General features: G+C 42.0%; 2 protein-coding genes across 2 annotated transcripts in view; one reads left to right on the top strand and one right to left on the bottom strand.

The window, feature by feature from the left end:
- Positions 1 to 504: 504 nt before the first annotated feature.
- cstf2 (cleavage stimulation factor, 3' pre-RNA, subunit 2) lies at positions 505 to 12,119 on the bottom strand. Its single transcript, XM_070963232.1, has 14 exons — positions 12,001 to 12,119; positions 11,670 to 11,748; positions 11,247 to 11,416; positions 11,017 to 11,153; positions 9,281 to 9,400; positions 8,978 to 9,100; positions 8,246 to 8,369; positions 6,844 to 6,903; positions 3,581 to 3,680; positions 2,307 to 2,506; positions 1,718 to 1,842; positions 1,464 to 1,547; positions 956 to 1,115; positions 505 to 819 (listed from the first exon to the last, which is right to left on the bottom strand). Exons 1-13 carry the CDS (start codon positions 12,089 to 12,091, stop codon positions 990 to 992), a joined length of 1,539 nt encoding a protein of 512 aa, XP_070819333.1. The 5' UTR covers positions 12,092 to 12,119; the 3' UTR covers positions 505 to 819; positions 956 to 989.
- A 319-nt stretch (positions 12,120 to 12,438) lies between these two features.
- The window catches only part of bcorl1 (BCL6 corepressor-like 1), a 29,930-nt gene continuing 28,664 nt past the window's right edge, over positions 12,439 to 13,704 (top strand). The window contains exon 1 of the mRNA XM_070962842.1: positions 12,439 to 12,516. The gene's annotated coding sequence lies outside the window, so the exon portion shown is untranslated. The remainder of the gene's footprint in view (positions 12,517 to 13,704) is intronic.

Here is a 13,704-nt window from a genome sequence, read left to right on the forward strand (position 1 = left end):
CATTTTTATCCAACAAATAGTCCCCAAAAGATTGTTGATTATCACATAAGACAATAAAAGGCTCCAAATCATCACAGAAGAGGTGAATTTTAGCATTTTTCTAGAAAGATTGTTGATTAATTTTCAGCCGATCAACTGATTGTTTTAGCTCTCAAGCATGTAATTTCCTCTCAAGAAGTAATTAACCAATGATCAGGTACTGTACGTTATAAATACTGTAAAAAAATATTTTGTATTCTTGTAAACAATTCTTAATTGTTTTAAAGGTTTATTGGTTAAGATATTGGTTTCTGGGAAACAGACAATGGTTTATTACAACCTGTCAAACCACAGGTATTTCCTTATCAGTGATAAGAGGACTGAAAAGCAAGACGTTAGTCATTCTCTGAAGACGTGGAAGGACGGCTTATCACTATTTCACAATTGGCTCTTTTGCATCCCATTTCTTGTATACAATTACAACTCCTTTTGAGTAAATGAATAAAGGCAGTTCACGTCTTCTTTTGTTGTATTTACTTTATTGACAAAACAACATCCAGACAAACGGTTTCCACAGCCGATGACATGAAAACAGTCGGCTTTGGCTGAACAGGATGAAACCTCCTGACGCTCCAGCCCTGGCCTTTTTTTATCTGTTCAGCATTCACCACCATCATCCTCTCAAAGGTTTCACTTAGTTTTAAATCCACAAGCACCAACAGAACTCTTCCATACAGAAAACAGACAAGATGCTTAAAAAAAGACTATACAATATCCCAAACTAATGAGATGGCTTCAGAGTTCGCGCTGAAGGTGACGGAGTGGAGCAGTTTGTGAGTCCTGCAGAAGGAAGGAAACAGAGTCACGATTCAGAAATCGCAGTTGCTCCATGATGATGAAAGAGTGCATTTATTTCCTGCAGGGATGGAAAACACAGTGACGTGAAGGAAATAAAGAAACGTAATCTGGGCCCGACCTGACACCTGTTGAGGTTTGTCTCAGTCGGACCGTCAAGGCGCCCCTCCTGCAGTCTTCTGAATCTGCTCTTTGAGGATGAGGATGCTCTGCCGCTGCTCCGGGGGCAACATGGCGATCTGTTCTGGGGTCAGCTGGAGGACCTGCATGATCAGGGCGGCCTAGAGAGGGACAAAAAAAGGGCATATATTACATTTAACTGTCATACAGGAGGTTAAATGTGTTTCAGAGTTAACAAAAGCGACGAGGAGTGCTTCTTGGGTGTCTTAAGTAATCTTCACTGTCATTCTTGAGCAACAAGGGAAATTAAAGGCCTCCTTAAAACACCACCAGCCAGTGTTTAAATCCTTAATTGCTGCTGCATTTACATAAGCCCTGCTTTTCCTCCTCAGGTGTATCACACAGAATGACTTGCAATCAATGAAAGAGAACACAAAAAATTAATCAGCATGTTGCTTAGAGGCACCTCAACCAGACAGAGCTGCTGTGCGTCTAACCCTGAGACCCACCTTCTCCTGGTCCTGTGTGGAGACCTGGCTCTGCCCCGGGCTGAAGCCTCCTCCCGATGGAGGAACACCAGAGATACCAGGACCCTGCAGGACAAACATGCTGTTAGTTTGCACTGTATATCAGACGGGATGTGATAATGCAATTTGACTTTTCTTTACAGTTTTGTGCACATAGAGACTCTGGGTGGATGACTGCAAAAAAACAACCAAAACAAACAGCAAACACAGATAAAAACATTAGAAGCAGCTGTTACCGGTCTTGCAGGTGGAGGAGCGTTAGGGCCCATGTTATGAGGAACGGGGCCTGGCATCCCTGCCGCCATGGGAACCCTCTGGCCCGTCACTGGGCCGCGAGCGTCCATCGCCCTCGGGTCACGACCTGCAGAGGAAAACAAAGCCGCACTTTCACTTAGAGTGCTGACTGTAAATCACATGATCAGACATTTCTGTTTACACATGACTCACCTTTATCATAACACAAAGCTTATCAAAACATAAAACATTAGTAATAAAATCCACAGAGGTTAAAAGGAGTACTTTGTTGTCGGCTTCTGAAACATTTGTTGTGACAGTAATGACCTCAGAAAATACATTAAGGTATCAAATATAAGGAAACAGGAACTGTAAGTGGAATCATAGCAGCAGGATAAAACTGTTCTCATCTTCTAAAATCCTCTTGCGAGGACAAGAGGCTTTTGATTGATTTAGTGGCATTTGTCTGTCAGCTGAGACTGAAACTGAACTGAGATCTGTTCCAAACAAAACATTGGACTACGTGCACATACGCACTAACTAATGCGAACTTCTACAAGCTCCGCCATGAAGCGCCATGAGAGCAGCTACCTCTGGTTTCCATTGGCGGTGCCCGTGACTCCATCATCGGGGGCCCTCTGGGGTCACCCATCATGTTTCGTGGTTCGCCCATGGCCGGGCCTCTCATGTCCATTGGAGGTCCTCTCATATCCGGTGGGGGTCCGCTTGCCATTTGGGCCATGTGTACAGGAGGGGCTTGGTGGGGAGGTGGAGCTCCCATGTAACCTCGGCTAAACAGAGCAATTAAATATTATATTAAGCTGGGACCTCATTCTTGATACTATTCAGTGTTTCCTGTGGATTGAGAAGTTAATGTCCCGTCTCTGTCTATCAAGGTACACAAGCACTTACTAATAACAGTTATTTTTCAGTGAAAGTAATAACTGTTTTTTTTTTTGTTTTTTTTGTTTTTTTTTTTTAAACAGGCTATGTTAGCACACCCATGGCCAAAAACTGTACCAATGTGTTAGCGGCCGGACCTCTCCCGTCAAAAAAAGAGGCCTTGTGGGTAACCAGCGTATGTGGTGTAGTCTAGCAGGTTTACTTAAGGTAGTGACTCCCTCCAGTGTGTGAGAGCACCCTGTCGCAATTAGACCTGCTAAGGTGTAATTAAGTTACTTAAGGCAGTCACTTAGTGTCGAGGCTCAGGTGTCAGCATGAATTACTGAAAGGTCATGTATTGTGGTTGAGGCCAAAGAAGAGAAATAAAAAGTCTCTGTTTATGCAACTTTATGCTTCTTCCTGCATTCTTCACAGCAGGGTTGATCTGGACTGTGAAAAGCAGCTGTGAGCCAGGCTCAGCTAAAACCAGAGGTCTCCCAACTACAACTCAGAGCTGCAGATCTGGAAAGGTAACATACGCAACTACATTATGACAGAGTTGGGCTTCCTGGGTAGACTGACAAACGTGCACAGCAACAACAAGCACATATCCATTGAGTGAGAAAGCGAGAGCTAGTGAGAGCCATTTGACGTATTCACATTCAAGAGGAGCTTCAGGTGACACGCAGCATTACCAGCTCGTTTACTTTGACCTGCTGCTGTGTGGAACTCCACTCATGCCGTGTGCAGCGTGACTGACTCCTGAATTAAGACAACAAAAGTTTGCTGAAAATGGATACACTTGTTTCTTGGGGTATGCAGTATTAGAATCACACCCGTTATTACCGCAGTGACCACATGCGTCACAAGATAAACCAGGATTATAACTTGAGGATTATAATGTAAATGGCTTTGAGTTGATACTTTAAATCCACATAACCTGTTCTATTATTACAGTAATGTGATATGGATGAACATCGTACTTGGGGTCTATGACTTCTCCAGTGACAGACAGCAGAGTTCCCCCTCTGGGGTCATTGGGACCATCTCCCAGCAGGCCTCGGGGGGGTATACCGCCTGGTCCTGAGGGGAGAAAAATCACACATTCAACCACATGGAAGCACTACATCCTCAAATGTTTTTCTGTTCAGTGATCAGGAAATTACTTATCTGTTAAAAAAAGGCTGTAACTCTGCATAGAGTCCAAATTCCAGGTAAGAGAAAGCACACACATACACACACAAACACACATCTATAAACAGATGAGTGTTTGCTCAGGACGGATCAGGAAACAACCAGAGCTGCTTGGAATTGATAAAATACACGGTGACCACGTCAAACTGCCACAATGTGATATCACAGCACACAGGGAGATACCAACAGTGTGATCAGGAAATGCAGGAACATGAAAAAACATGGTCGTCCAGGAACATGAAGAGGAAGCGGAAAGGTTCGAAACACATGAAAACCATTTGTTCAAACACACGCAAGGCCTGACGTGAGAATATTTTCCTACTTGTGTCTTGCAACTCTGGTGTTATTTGGCCATGAGAACATCATGATGGGAGGCATGCAGAGATAAGGTCAAGTATAATGGGGGTGTCAGCAGGGCTGAATAATTCATTGAAATATTATTGGAATGGTAATATGGCCAAGTGCAATATCCAGGTCGCAGGAGCTGCAATATTTGATAAAAGGTGAAATGAGCCAAACATACCATAATAAATAAAACAGCCCAGTGCTACAGAGGAGCCCCGGCCTACAAATCATACTCCTCAGACAAAAGGAGAACATGCCTGTTTGGTGCAGACCCCAGCAAAAATCCCATCATTGTTTTTAGATCTACTTTCAGTGAAAATTAAATGGAAAAACAACCAATAAGAACACGGATTCTTCAGCGATACTACCCAGAGCAAACAACAGGGCAGAATATTTGAATGAAGCTCAATGATGCACACTCAGATCTATACGTGACAGAGACTGGAAGACGTTGACTGTCAAATCTCCTGTCAGGTGAGCAATGAAATACCTTCATGCTATATTACGGCTAGAAAGGAGACTCCCTGTGCAGTTTTACCTCTATGAAATCAAAGCTAGTGTAAATGTGGCTCATTTAACATGTTATTAGGATGTAATGTTAGGGAAATATTTCTTTAAAATGTCCTCATGGTTTGGTTGGTTTAAGGCTTTACAGATTTAAGGGAAAAGGCAGCGCTCGTGATCAAAATCTGCATTACATGGCATAATTTTTCTTTCTGCCATGCTGAGAACAGCTGCAGGAGGAGGAGAGCCCAGAGCTGGTGTTTAAAAAAAAAGTGGCAGCTACAAGAATTTGATAGGGTAAGGGACATGTGGACTGCTGTTCGTCCTGTTGTCAGTGGCACTACAGCGTGGAAAACTGGCGAGAAAGCGGACAGATTTTTGACTGATGCTGACAAGCACAAACGATAGCGCAGCAAAATCCGAGAAGCTTCTCTTTCCAAGATTCCTTGAAAGTAACATGCTGCTTGAAAGCATACTCAGCAATTTGAAGTCATTATGAAAAGACTGTCGCTATTTTCATCTCTACCCCGGCAGCACAGACGTGGATTGAAAAGACAGAAAGTCTTTACAATCAAAACCTGCTTGTTAAAATAAAAAGCAGGTCAGATTTGAACTGAATGCCTTCATGTGAATGTCTAGAGATCCAGAAAAGGAGTGGGAGGTATGAGCTGCCAGTTGCATTTTCTAAATAGCATATCTAGCATATATTTTAATTAGTTGCTAAACACAAAGCATACTTCATGTCAGGTGCAGTAAACCGTGATGTCACACAGGTATGGAGGAGAAGCGTGACAGACAGCGCACGCCAACATCTGTAACGTGGCCTCAGCATCTACGCGACGTCAAGCCTCCTGTGAGGATTCAACGCAATTTGTCCTCAGTCCTACGAGATGAGGCCAGAGAGCATCACACGAAAAGAAGCAAAAGGTGATCTTAACAACACAGAAACAAAACCTGTCATACTGGAAAACATTTTCTTTCCCTTCAATTCAAACGCTTTGGAGACTCGTTCGCTACCGCACAGCTTGACGAGACCATCAACTAGCCGACGGGTAGTTGTCGCTAGCATCTAAAAGTGAACCATGGAGCTGTGCAATGCAGTCAAACTGGAAGAGTGCTGAAGGCACAAAGACTGTACTGTCTGCACGAACTGCCCTCAAATGCACCTGTACTTGTGTTACCTGGAGTAGGCCAACATGCATGTATGTATGCATGTAATGCATGTTCTTCCACAAATCCAAAATGTTCTGACACCAGCACCGTCAAAATGAGACACCAATGTACATGTTGCACATGTATCATTCTGCGAAACATGTGGAGTACTACAGCATCACCTGTAATACGCTGCACGTGCAGGATAATGAGCCAATTTATTTTCATCCCGAGCAGCTGCCCCTTCTTTATGTTCTTTCTGTGCACAGCAGTGCCATTGTTTCGTGTTCTTTTTTGGTATTTGTTCAGATGTACGGTGTATTCTGCATTAATTATGTCTCATTTCAGTTTTACTACTGCTGTTCTTAAGCAAGCATTTTACATTGATATAATTACTGTAATGTTTCCAGTAGGGCTTACCAATTAATCAAATTATTATGGTATATAGGTAAAAGGGGCTGTATAATGTAGTACTGTAGTGCTGCAGAGATGGCCTGCCTACATATCTTGCTCTCCAGGTGTAAGAAAACAAGTTCATTTGGTGCAGACCCAAACAAATGCCACATCATCACGATTAGGTTTTCCAATGAATACGAAAGCTGTGATGCAAAAATGATGATTCCCACTAAATGCAACTCATATTGCAATCGTAATATCTAATCAATAAATATGTAATGTGATTATTTGACCAGATCCTAATTTCACAGCGTTGCTGCATTATGTTATATTTTTTACTGACACTTTCACTCCCGGCACCTGCCCCAAACCCTTATCTGTTCGCATGCAGCGTCGCTGCCTCCCCCCCGGCCTCATGACATGGCACATTCTGCTTTAGTTATGATAACGCTCAGAGATGGTAATCTTTGAACGGGCTAAGTAGCTACTTCAAGGCCTGAACGTGGGAAAGTAAAAGGCTTCATTTTTGATTACGGTGGACATGCAGTGTAGCAAACTGTAGAAAGCTAACACTAAAATCCCACAGGTGTTGTGTATTTGGACAGTGGCCTCTCCGTAACAGTCCTATGATCAGACTGGAGAACTGAAGGAGTACCTTGAGGCCGCTCGATAGCAGCTTGCCCAGACGATCCTGTGGGAGAATGCTGAAGGTTTCCTGAGCCAGCATTAAAGTAAAAAAGAACAGGAGACAAAGACTCAAGAGAGCAAAGCAGCACTTTGAGCATTCTGAAGCATGCTCATGACTGACACACACACACACACACACACACACACACACACACACACACACACACACACACACACACACACACACACACACACACACACACACACACACACACACACACAGAGGAGTGAAGAATTTTAAGAAACTTAACATTGGTAAATATGCTTCATGAAGGCTCCACAGACACACAGAGACAACAGATGCCAAACATTTGCAGAGAATAAAGATCCTCACGAGCCAAGTTGGTCACGCTGTAGCGCTCGTGAAGCACCTGGACGTATTACAAGGCTCTGGTGACACCTAGTGATCCCAGATAGCCATGACACGTGTCAAGCTTCAGCAAATGACATGAAAGGGTTCAATCCACTGATTTATTTTTTATTTTTTTTGTATTTTACCAAAGTCATTGGTAATGGGGGCACTGCAGTCATGCACACATATAATGGCTAAAATAGCTTTGAAGAACAGCTTAAACCATTGTGTTACACTGTACTGAATAAAATGTATGTATAAGACAGTTTAACGTCACTTTGACGTTTGAATACTTTTGAATGGAATACTTAAAAAATAAAAAACGATGTTTTTGTTTGGCCAAATCTATTTCGATGACCTGTTTAAATAAACTGTGCGTAAAAAAAAACTGCACTGACCCTGTTTTTGGTGCAACCTACAGACTATGTGCATGTGAATTTAACCTGCTGATACGAAGCCTGACTAAATAATTCAATCTTTCAGTTTCCTCTTCAGAGTAGGCCAGACTGATGCATGTAATCAGTAAAATTGTCATATTACCAAACACTCTTAATTTGACATTTACAGATTACTGAGTGTTTAACGACATCTTGAAAATGTCTTAAATTGGTCTTAAATTGACTTAAATATATGGCTTTTCTTGAATAGTATCATTAAAAGACCAGTATGTAGGATTTAGTAGGATCTAACGGTGAGGTTGCAGATTCCAAATTACGTGTGCTCCTGGCTCCCCCTCCCCTACGAAGAACGGCCCTCTCTAGAACCAGTGTTTGGTTTGTCTGTTCTGTTTGTGCAAAAAAACAAGCCGACAGAATTCCAGACACAGAAAAGACACTGCTGGCAAAAAAGAGGGTTTTCTTTTTTCGTGGCTGACTTAAGAGTGAGAGCACACGTTTCTCTGCATGAGGGACGGACGCCATGAAACAGTCACACCTCACACATTAACCAGAACATAAAGGTGATGCTACCACAGCCAGTTCAGTGGGTGATGCAAGTACGCATGCAGTTTTATAGTTACCTGGAGGTCCCACTGGAACTGGGCCAGGTCCCGGTCCTGGTCCTGGTACAGACATTTGTCCAGGGACAACACCCATGTTGGGGGGCTGCATCATTTGAGGGGCTCCATTAACATGCATTCCAGGCTGATAATAAAAAATATGAGAAAACATCAAATCCTGAGAGCAATTTTTTATAGAATATAACAGTACTGAGGTGTAATCAGGAAAAACACCTTTTGCTATCCCGTCTTTCTTGACTTATAAGTTTGACTGACTGAATAAAACTTAATGCCAACGTGTTACTTCTATCAAGCTGTAACCTTTCATCACTTACAGATTTCAATGATTAAACTTACTTAAGTATGATCAGGGAAAAGCAGATTAAAGAGAGGAGACAGACTGCATGATGGAATATAAACAATGGAACTTCACTATATTTTGTTCCTACATTGAGTGTATAACATAAACGTGTTTAGGTTCGGTCACATTTTGCTTCCATCCACTGAATAATCGCTCATTCACTTCGACTGAAGCCCCTAAAACTGACCAATTCAAGCTTATGCTTCATGTTTCAGTGAGTGAGAATACAAACGGCAGCGCTGCTCTCAAACACTGTTCTCATCGATTTTATTTCCACCAGCATCGGAGCTGTGACATCACATCATTTTTCAGGATGGAGCAGGGGGCCTGTTTTGTTGAAGAGAAGTGTAGCGTGACCATTACTTTACAGAACGAAAGGCTGTTCTACTTACCACAGGCTGCGGCTGAGATGCTGGCACGCTGGGCTGTGCAGGAGGTGGATTGACTTGTGGTGCTCCTCCACCCTGCCCGCTGGGAATCAGAGGCGGAACCGAAGTTTGACGGTGGAGCATTTTCTGTACATGGAGTATGTGGAAAAGCAGCTCTCAAAATGTTGCACTGATTCCAAAGCACAGACTAGTTTTCTCCTCCTTTGACTAATGACAGCGAGGTGAACTTCTGATTTCGACCTTGTTTTTAATAAACTTATGATCACGTAAGATCTGACTCATCTCTTCATTCTGAAAATCTCTCACCAAGGCTATCTCGGGGTCAACAATCCGCATGACCACTTGGGCCTGCAGCAGAGCATAGGCCAGCTGGGGGTTCTGCAGCAGCATGTTCCTCGCCTCCTGAGGACTGTTCTGCACACACAGCTGGAGAGAGAAATCAGAAACATGATATTACAGACTGCACGAAAAATCACGACTGGGAAGAGTAAAAAGCAAAACTTTGGACCCATCCCGTTCGTGTGAAAGAGCTCCTCATTCATTAAAAAAAGAAAAAAAAGCTTTGTGTGCTTTTACTTCCTGACAGGTTAGACATATCCCTGTAGTTTTTGCTACCACTTATGATTCAGAGACATGTCCATAAGCAACCAAAGTGGCTTCATCAGCACAAAACATTAAAGAAAGATGTGCAACAAGATCTGTGCTATCAGGATCTGAGCCCTCGTGCTGATCAGCATATGGAGCTGTCTATGGAGCTACTGACACAAGCTTTGGTGCAACAGAACACTTCTCCAGTGGAGGAAAAATGTCTGCAGCGTGGTGTTTCTTTGAGCTTAATGAAGCAGACTGCCAGATGTGCAAAGATAAGGCTCCTCTGGCAGAGCTGGGAGAGACAGACTGTAGAGTGCAGCCTCTCTTAATGAAAGGGATGAAGAGCATCTGCATACAGTTGTCATCCTGGAGGCGACTCAAGCTGAGAGCAACAATCGTCCAACATCTTTTTTTTTTGGAGACCAAAGAGAGTAAACAGCATAAAAACCACAGTCTGAGAACATCACTTTTGCGGAAACTATAATACTCTGAAATCTATTTGAATCAAACATCTCACATTGCTTTCTTTAATTTCAACTTTGGTACTTTGTCATATTTATAAACCTCTGCTACTTTTATTATGGCTGCCTAAACAGCAGTTCCCAAGGCCAGTTAGCACCAAAAAGACTGAAACTTCAATTAGTGCCAGGCACTTTGTATTCAGCCACTTTTTAGAGAGACCATACTGTTATACGGGGATGTGAGCATACATCCAACACAATACATGAATGCCATTAATCCACCAGTTCCAGAGATCAAGAGAATGACTCATAATACTAGAGACTAAGCATTATAACTACCCATCAATCTTTTCAGTCCCAGGCCAAAAACTGAACCACTTAGATTCATAAGCCTCTCAAAGTCTTGCATTAGCTTCAAATCTGGATGTACTACTTTTTCAGAATAAGCAGGACTATTTGAAAATGAAGAAACATTTGATGTGCAAAGTTGCTTTCATGATTCATGATGAATTATATCCACGTAGACTTTAGGTTTGCCCAGAAGTTGTCAAACTTTGACAGCTCATTACAGAACTGTAATCCAACTGATCCTGACACTTGTGACATTTCTGGTGAAAGTGACAGAACAGTCTCATAATTTATAAATAAAACAGCAAACACGCATGTATAAAGTAGAACAAGATCTAGTCAAAACAACTTTTACTCAGGTTTAACTCTCATCAAAACATGCACACTGAGCTGACTTTTATAGGTCAAGGGTCAACTACCAGAATGAGAATTATATATAAAAACCATCATAATCAATCACATAACAGAGGCACCAAGTTAGTGCTCTGTTTACAGCATTTTCCACCATTAAGTAGAATGGGACACAACCTCTCTGGAAGAGCTATATTAGTCAGTTTAAAATGTTAAGGTTAATTAGACCTGTAGCATGCTTGAAAATCTGAGTCCCTCACAGTAAAAAGCTGAGGCAGTAAACCAGCCTACCTTCATCTGTTTCATAAGTTCAAACATCTGCTCAGGTGGCAGACTGGCCACAGCTCTGCTAATGGACTCTGGGGCTTCCTGTGGCTGGATGCTGTCTCCATAAGGAGACTCGATGATGGGGGCTCCTGTTCCTAAGCCTGTGCCAGAACAGACAGAAACAGCAGACAACTGTAGCTTTTCACAACAGTCTCTCAATTAAATTGAATACTCAGGGAAAAATAAACTCTTACTTTTGAGCTCTTCCTTGTTTTTCTCACTGGCGGCGTTGTCAACACGGAGAGCCCGACCGCTGAACTCTCTCCCGTTCAGGTTCCGCATGGCACTGAGGGCCGTCTCCTGGTCTTGATATTCACAGAAGCCATATCCCTTTGGCTTTCCTGTTTCCCTGTCATAGACTAACCTGAAAACAGCAAGACGCATATGTCTAAATGCCTAGAATTGACTACGGCCAACTGTGAGATTCCATTCAAAGATTGTACGTGAACAATAACATGCACGACCGCACAGCTAGGTGTACACAGTTGGATTGTTCATTTGACCCAGGAAAGTCTGTTTAACAGGACAAAAAATGACTTATGTATCTGAGGGTCGTAGCACATGATAATAGCTAACTTAACGGTACAAGAAAGCGAATGGCACCTTCTTTCACTCACCTGAAGCTGACAACAAGTCCGACTTCAGAAAAGATGTCTTTCAGCTGCTCTTCAGTGGCTTCATACGGAATGTTCCCCACTAAAATAAATATAAAATATCAGCAACATCCATGTGGCAATTAAAATAAATTCACTTTTTCATTTTAAAAGTTACTTTCTCGTTCTTGAGGTAGCTAGTGGAAAGTTCGCTCCCTTGTTGCCAAGCTAACGGTTACATTAGCAAGCTATCAGCGTTAGCAAGCTTTAATTCAATGGCTGTTGCTCATCGACTTACTGTGCACCCAATGGATAAAACGGCAAATAGTCGGACGAGTAACAGCTACAAACTTACCAAACACTGAGCGTAATGAACGGTCAACAGCTGGGTCTCTGCTCGCGGCAGCGGCAGCAGCGGCGGCGGCAGCAGCAGTTACATTCGCCATTTTGGGAACACAAATGAATGTGACACCAGGAAATGACGCAATATCCGTTGCTTGGGAGAAGGCCACATTCAAATACGAACGATGTGACCTTTCCTAACCTCTTGATGGCTGACAGTTTCCGATTTAATCTTTTTTTTTTTCTCTTTTTAATAATTAGCTAGCAATTAATAATAATTAACGCTATTTGAAAGCGGGCTCCGCTGACCATCAGAGAGTGTCAAAGTGGTCAGCACAAACTGGAAGGAAAAATAGATGGCGCTGTTGTCCGCGGTTAAGTTAGCTACTTGTTTGGACCGCCTTCCAGCACTGAGAGGGACACAAATATGAGATGCTATAAACTGGTAATTCCGACAGTTAAACGAAAGAGTGAGTGGACGCGTCCGATATGCTCCCGAAGATGATATTTCTCTACAACATCTGATCTGGTGAGTAATTAGTTGGGGATTAAGAAGCTAACTCATGTTTAAGTTGCTTATTAGCTAATGTTCTTAACTCAAAATTTAGTTAGCTGTTGGGATACAGAAGTTTGGATCGATAGTGAGACCAGACAGGTGGAAATGAGGTCATTAATATCTATCAGAAACTTAATTTATTTACTGGTCATCCATACATTGGTATGGATTAGACTGTCCTTGATGGTTAGCTAAATGTCTCCATGTACTGCATGTAGTGAAGCTGTAGTAAAGGTACAGTGGCTGGTGCACCTGGATAATCACATACACCTGTTCCCATGGTTAATAATAACGAATTACTTAATGGGTACATTCAGAGTATGCTTCATACAATAGAAAATGTGTCCTAAAATATGGATTAATCAATTCTATTTCTAAGATACAAACTAAATATTGTTTTAAAGCTGTTGAATCTTTCATTTTCCATCTCGCAATTTGTCTCCTGTTTTAACATAAGCACTGTTTTTATTTGATCCAAACTTACATTTACAGGAACCGTTGTATAATACATAATACAGACACGTCCTTCATTTAAAGTCATTAGGTCAGTATTTTACGCTTTAAAAAATAACAGAAGCTCTTTCAATGGCCAGTAGATTTTTTCCATCTTCTCTTCAGCTCTGCGTCAGGGTTTTTTTTTTTGTGTGAAATTATTTAAACATGGTTTTGCACAGTTTTATGTAGACCTATTGCTTGGTTGACCCTACAAACTGCATTATCTTTACTGGCACATGTATAACCATCATTAGTGTGTGTATATATATATATATAGACATATATATGCTCTGGGTACCCTCTCTGTTCTTAAATGCCATTAGTTGTTTCTTCTGCTAAGGTCACTGATGAGTTGGTTGTTTGTCTTTATCTGGAAACCGATTTTTTTATGAAAGTCTGTGGGCATTGTAGGCCTTGGGCCATAAAATAACTGATCAGACTTTGCTGGTTTGAGCATAACATGGATATCAACAGATCCATATAGCAGTCTGAATGCTAGGTGGTATGTTTGCAGAATCACAAAGTCGATATACCTTAATATTTAATTGATATAAATGATGGATTTGGACGTACTCGCAGGTTGGAGAAGTGTGAGGATTTGCACCATGCCAGATAAGGATCTTTACCCCAACCAGTGGAGTTATTGTATGGTTTTATATCATTTTT

This window comes from Chaetodon trifascialis, chromosome 5 (assembly GCF_039877785.1).
Source record: "Chaetodon trifascialis isolate fChaTrf1 chromosome 5, fChaTrf1.hap1, whole genome shotgun sequence".
Lineage (NCBI taxonomy): Eukaryota > Metazoa > Chordata > Actinopteri > Chaetodontiformes > Chaetodontidae > Chaetodon > Chaetodon trifascialis.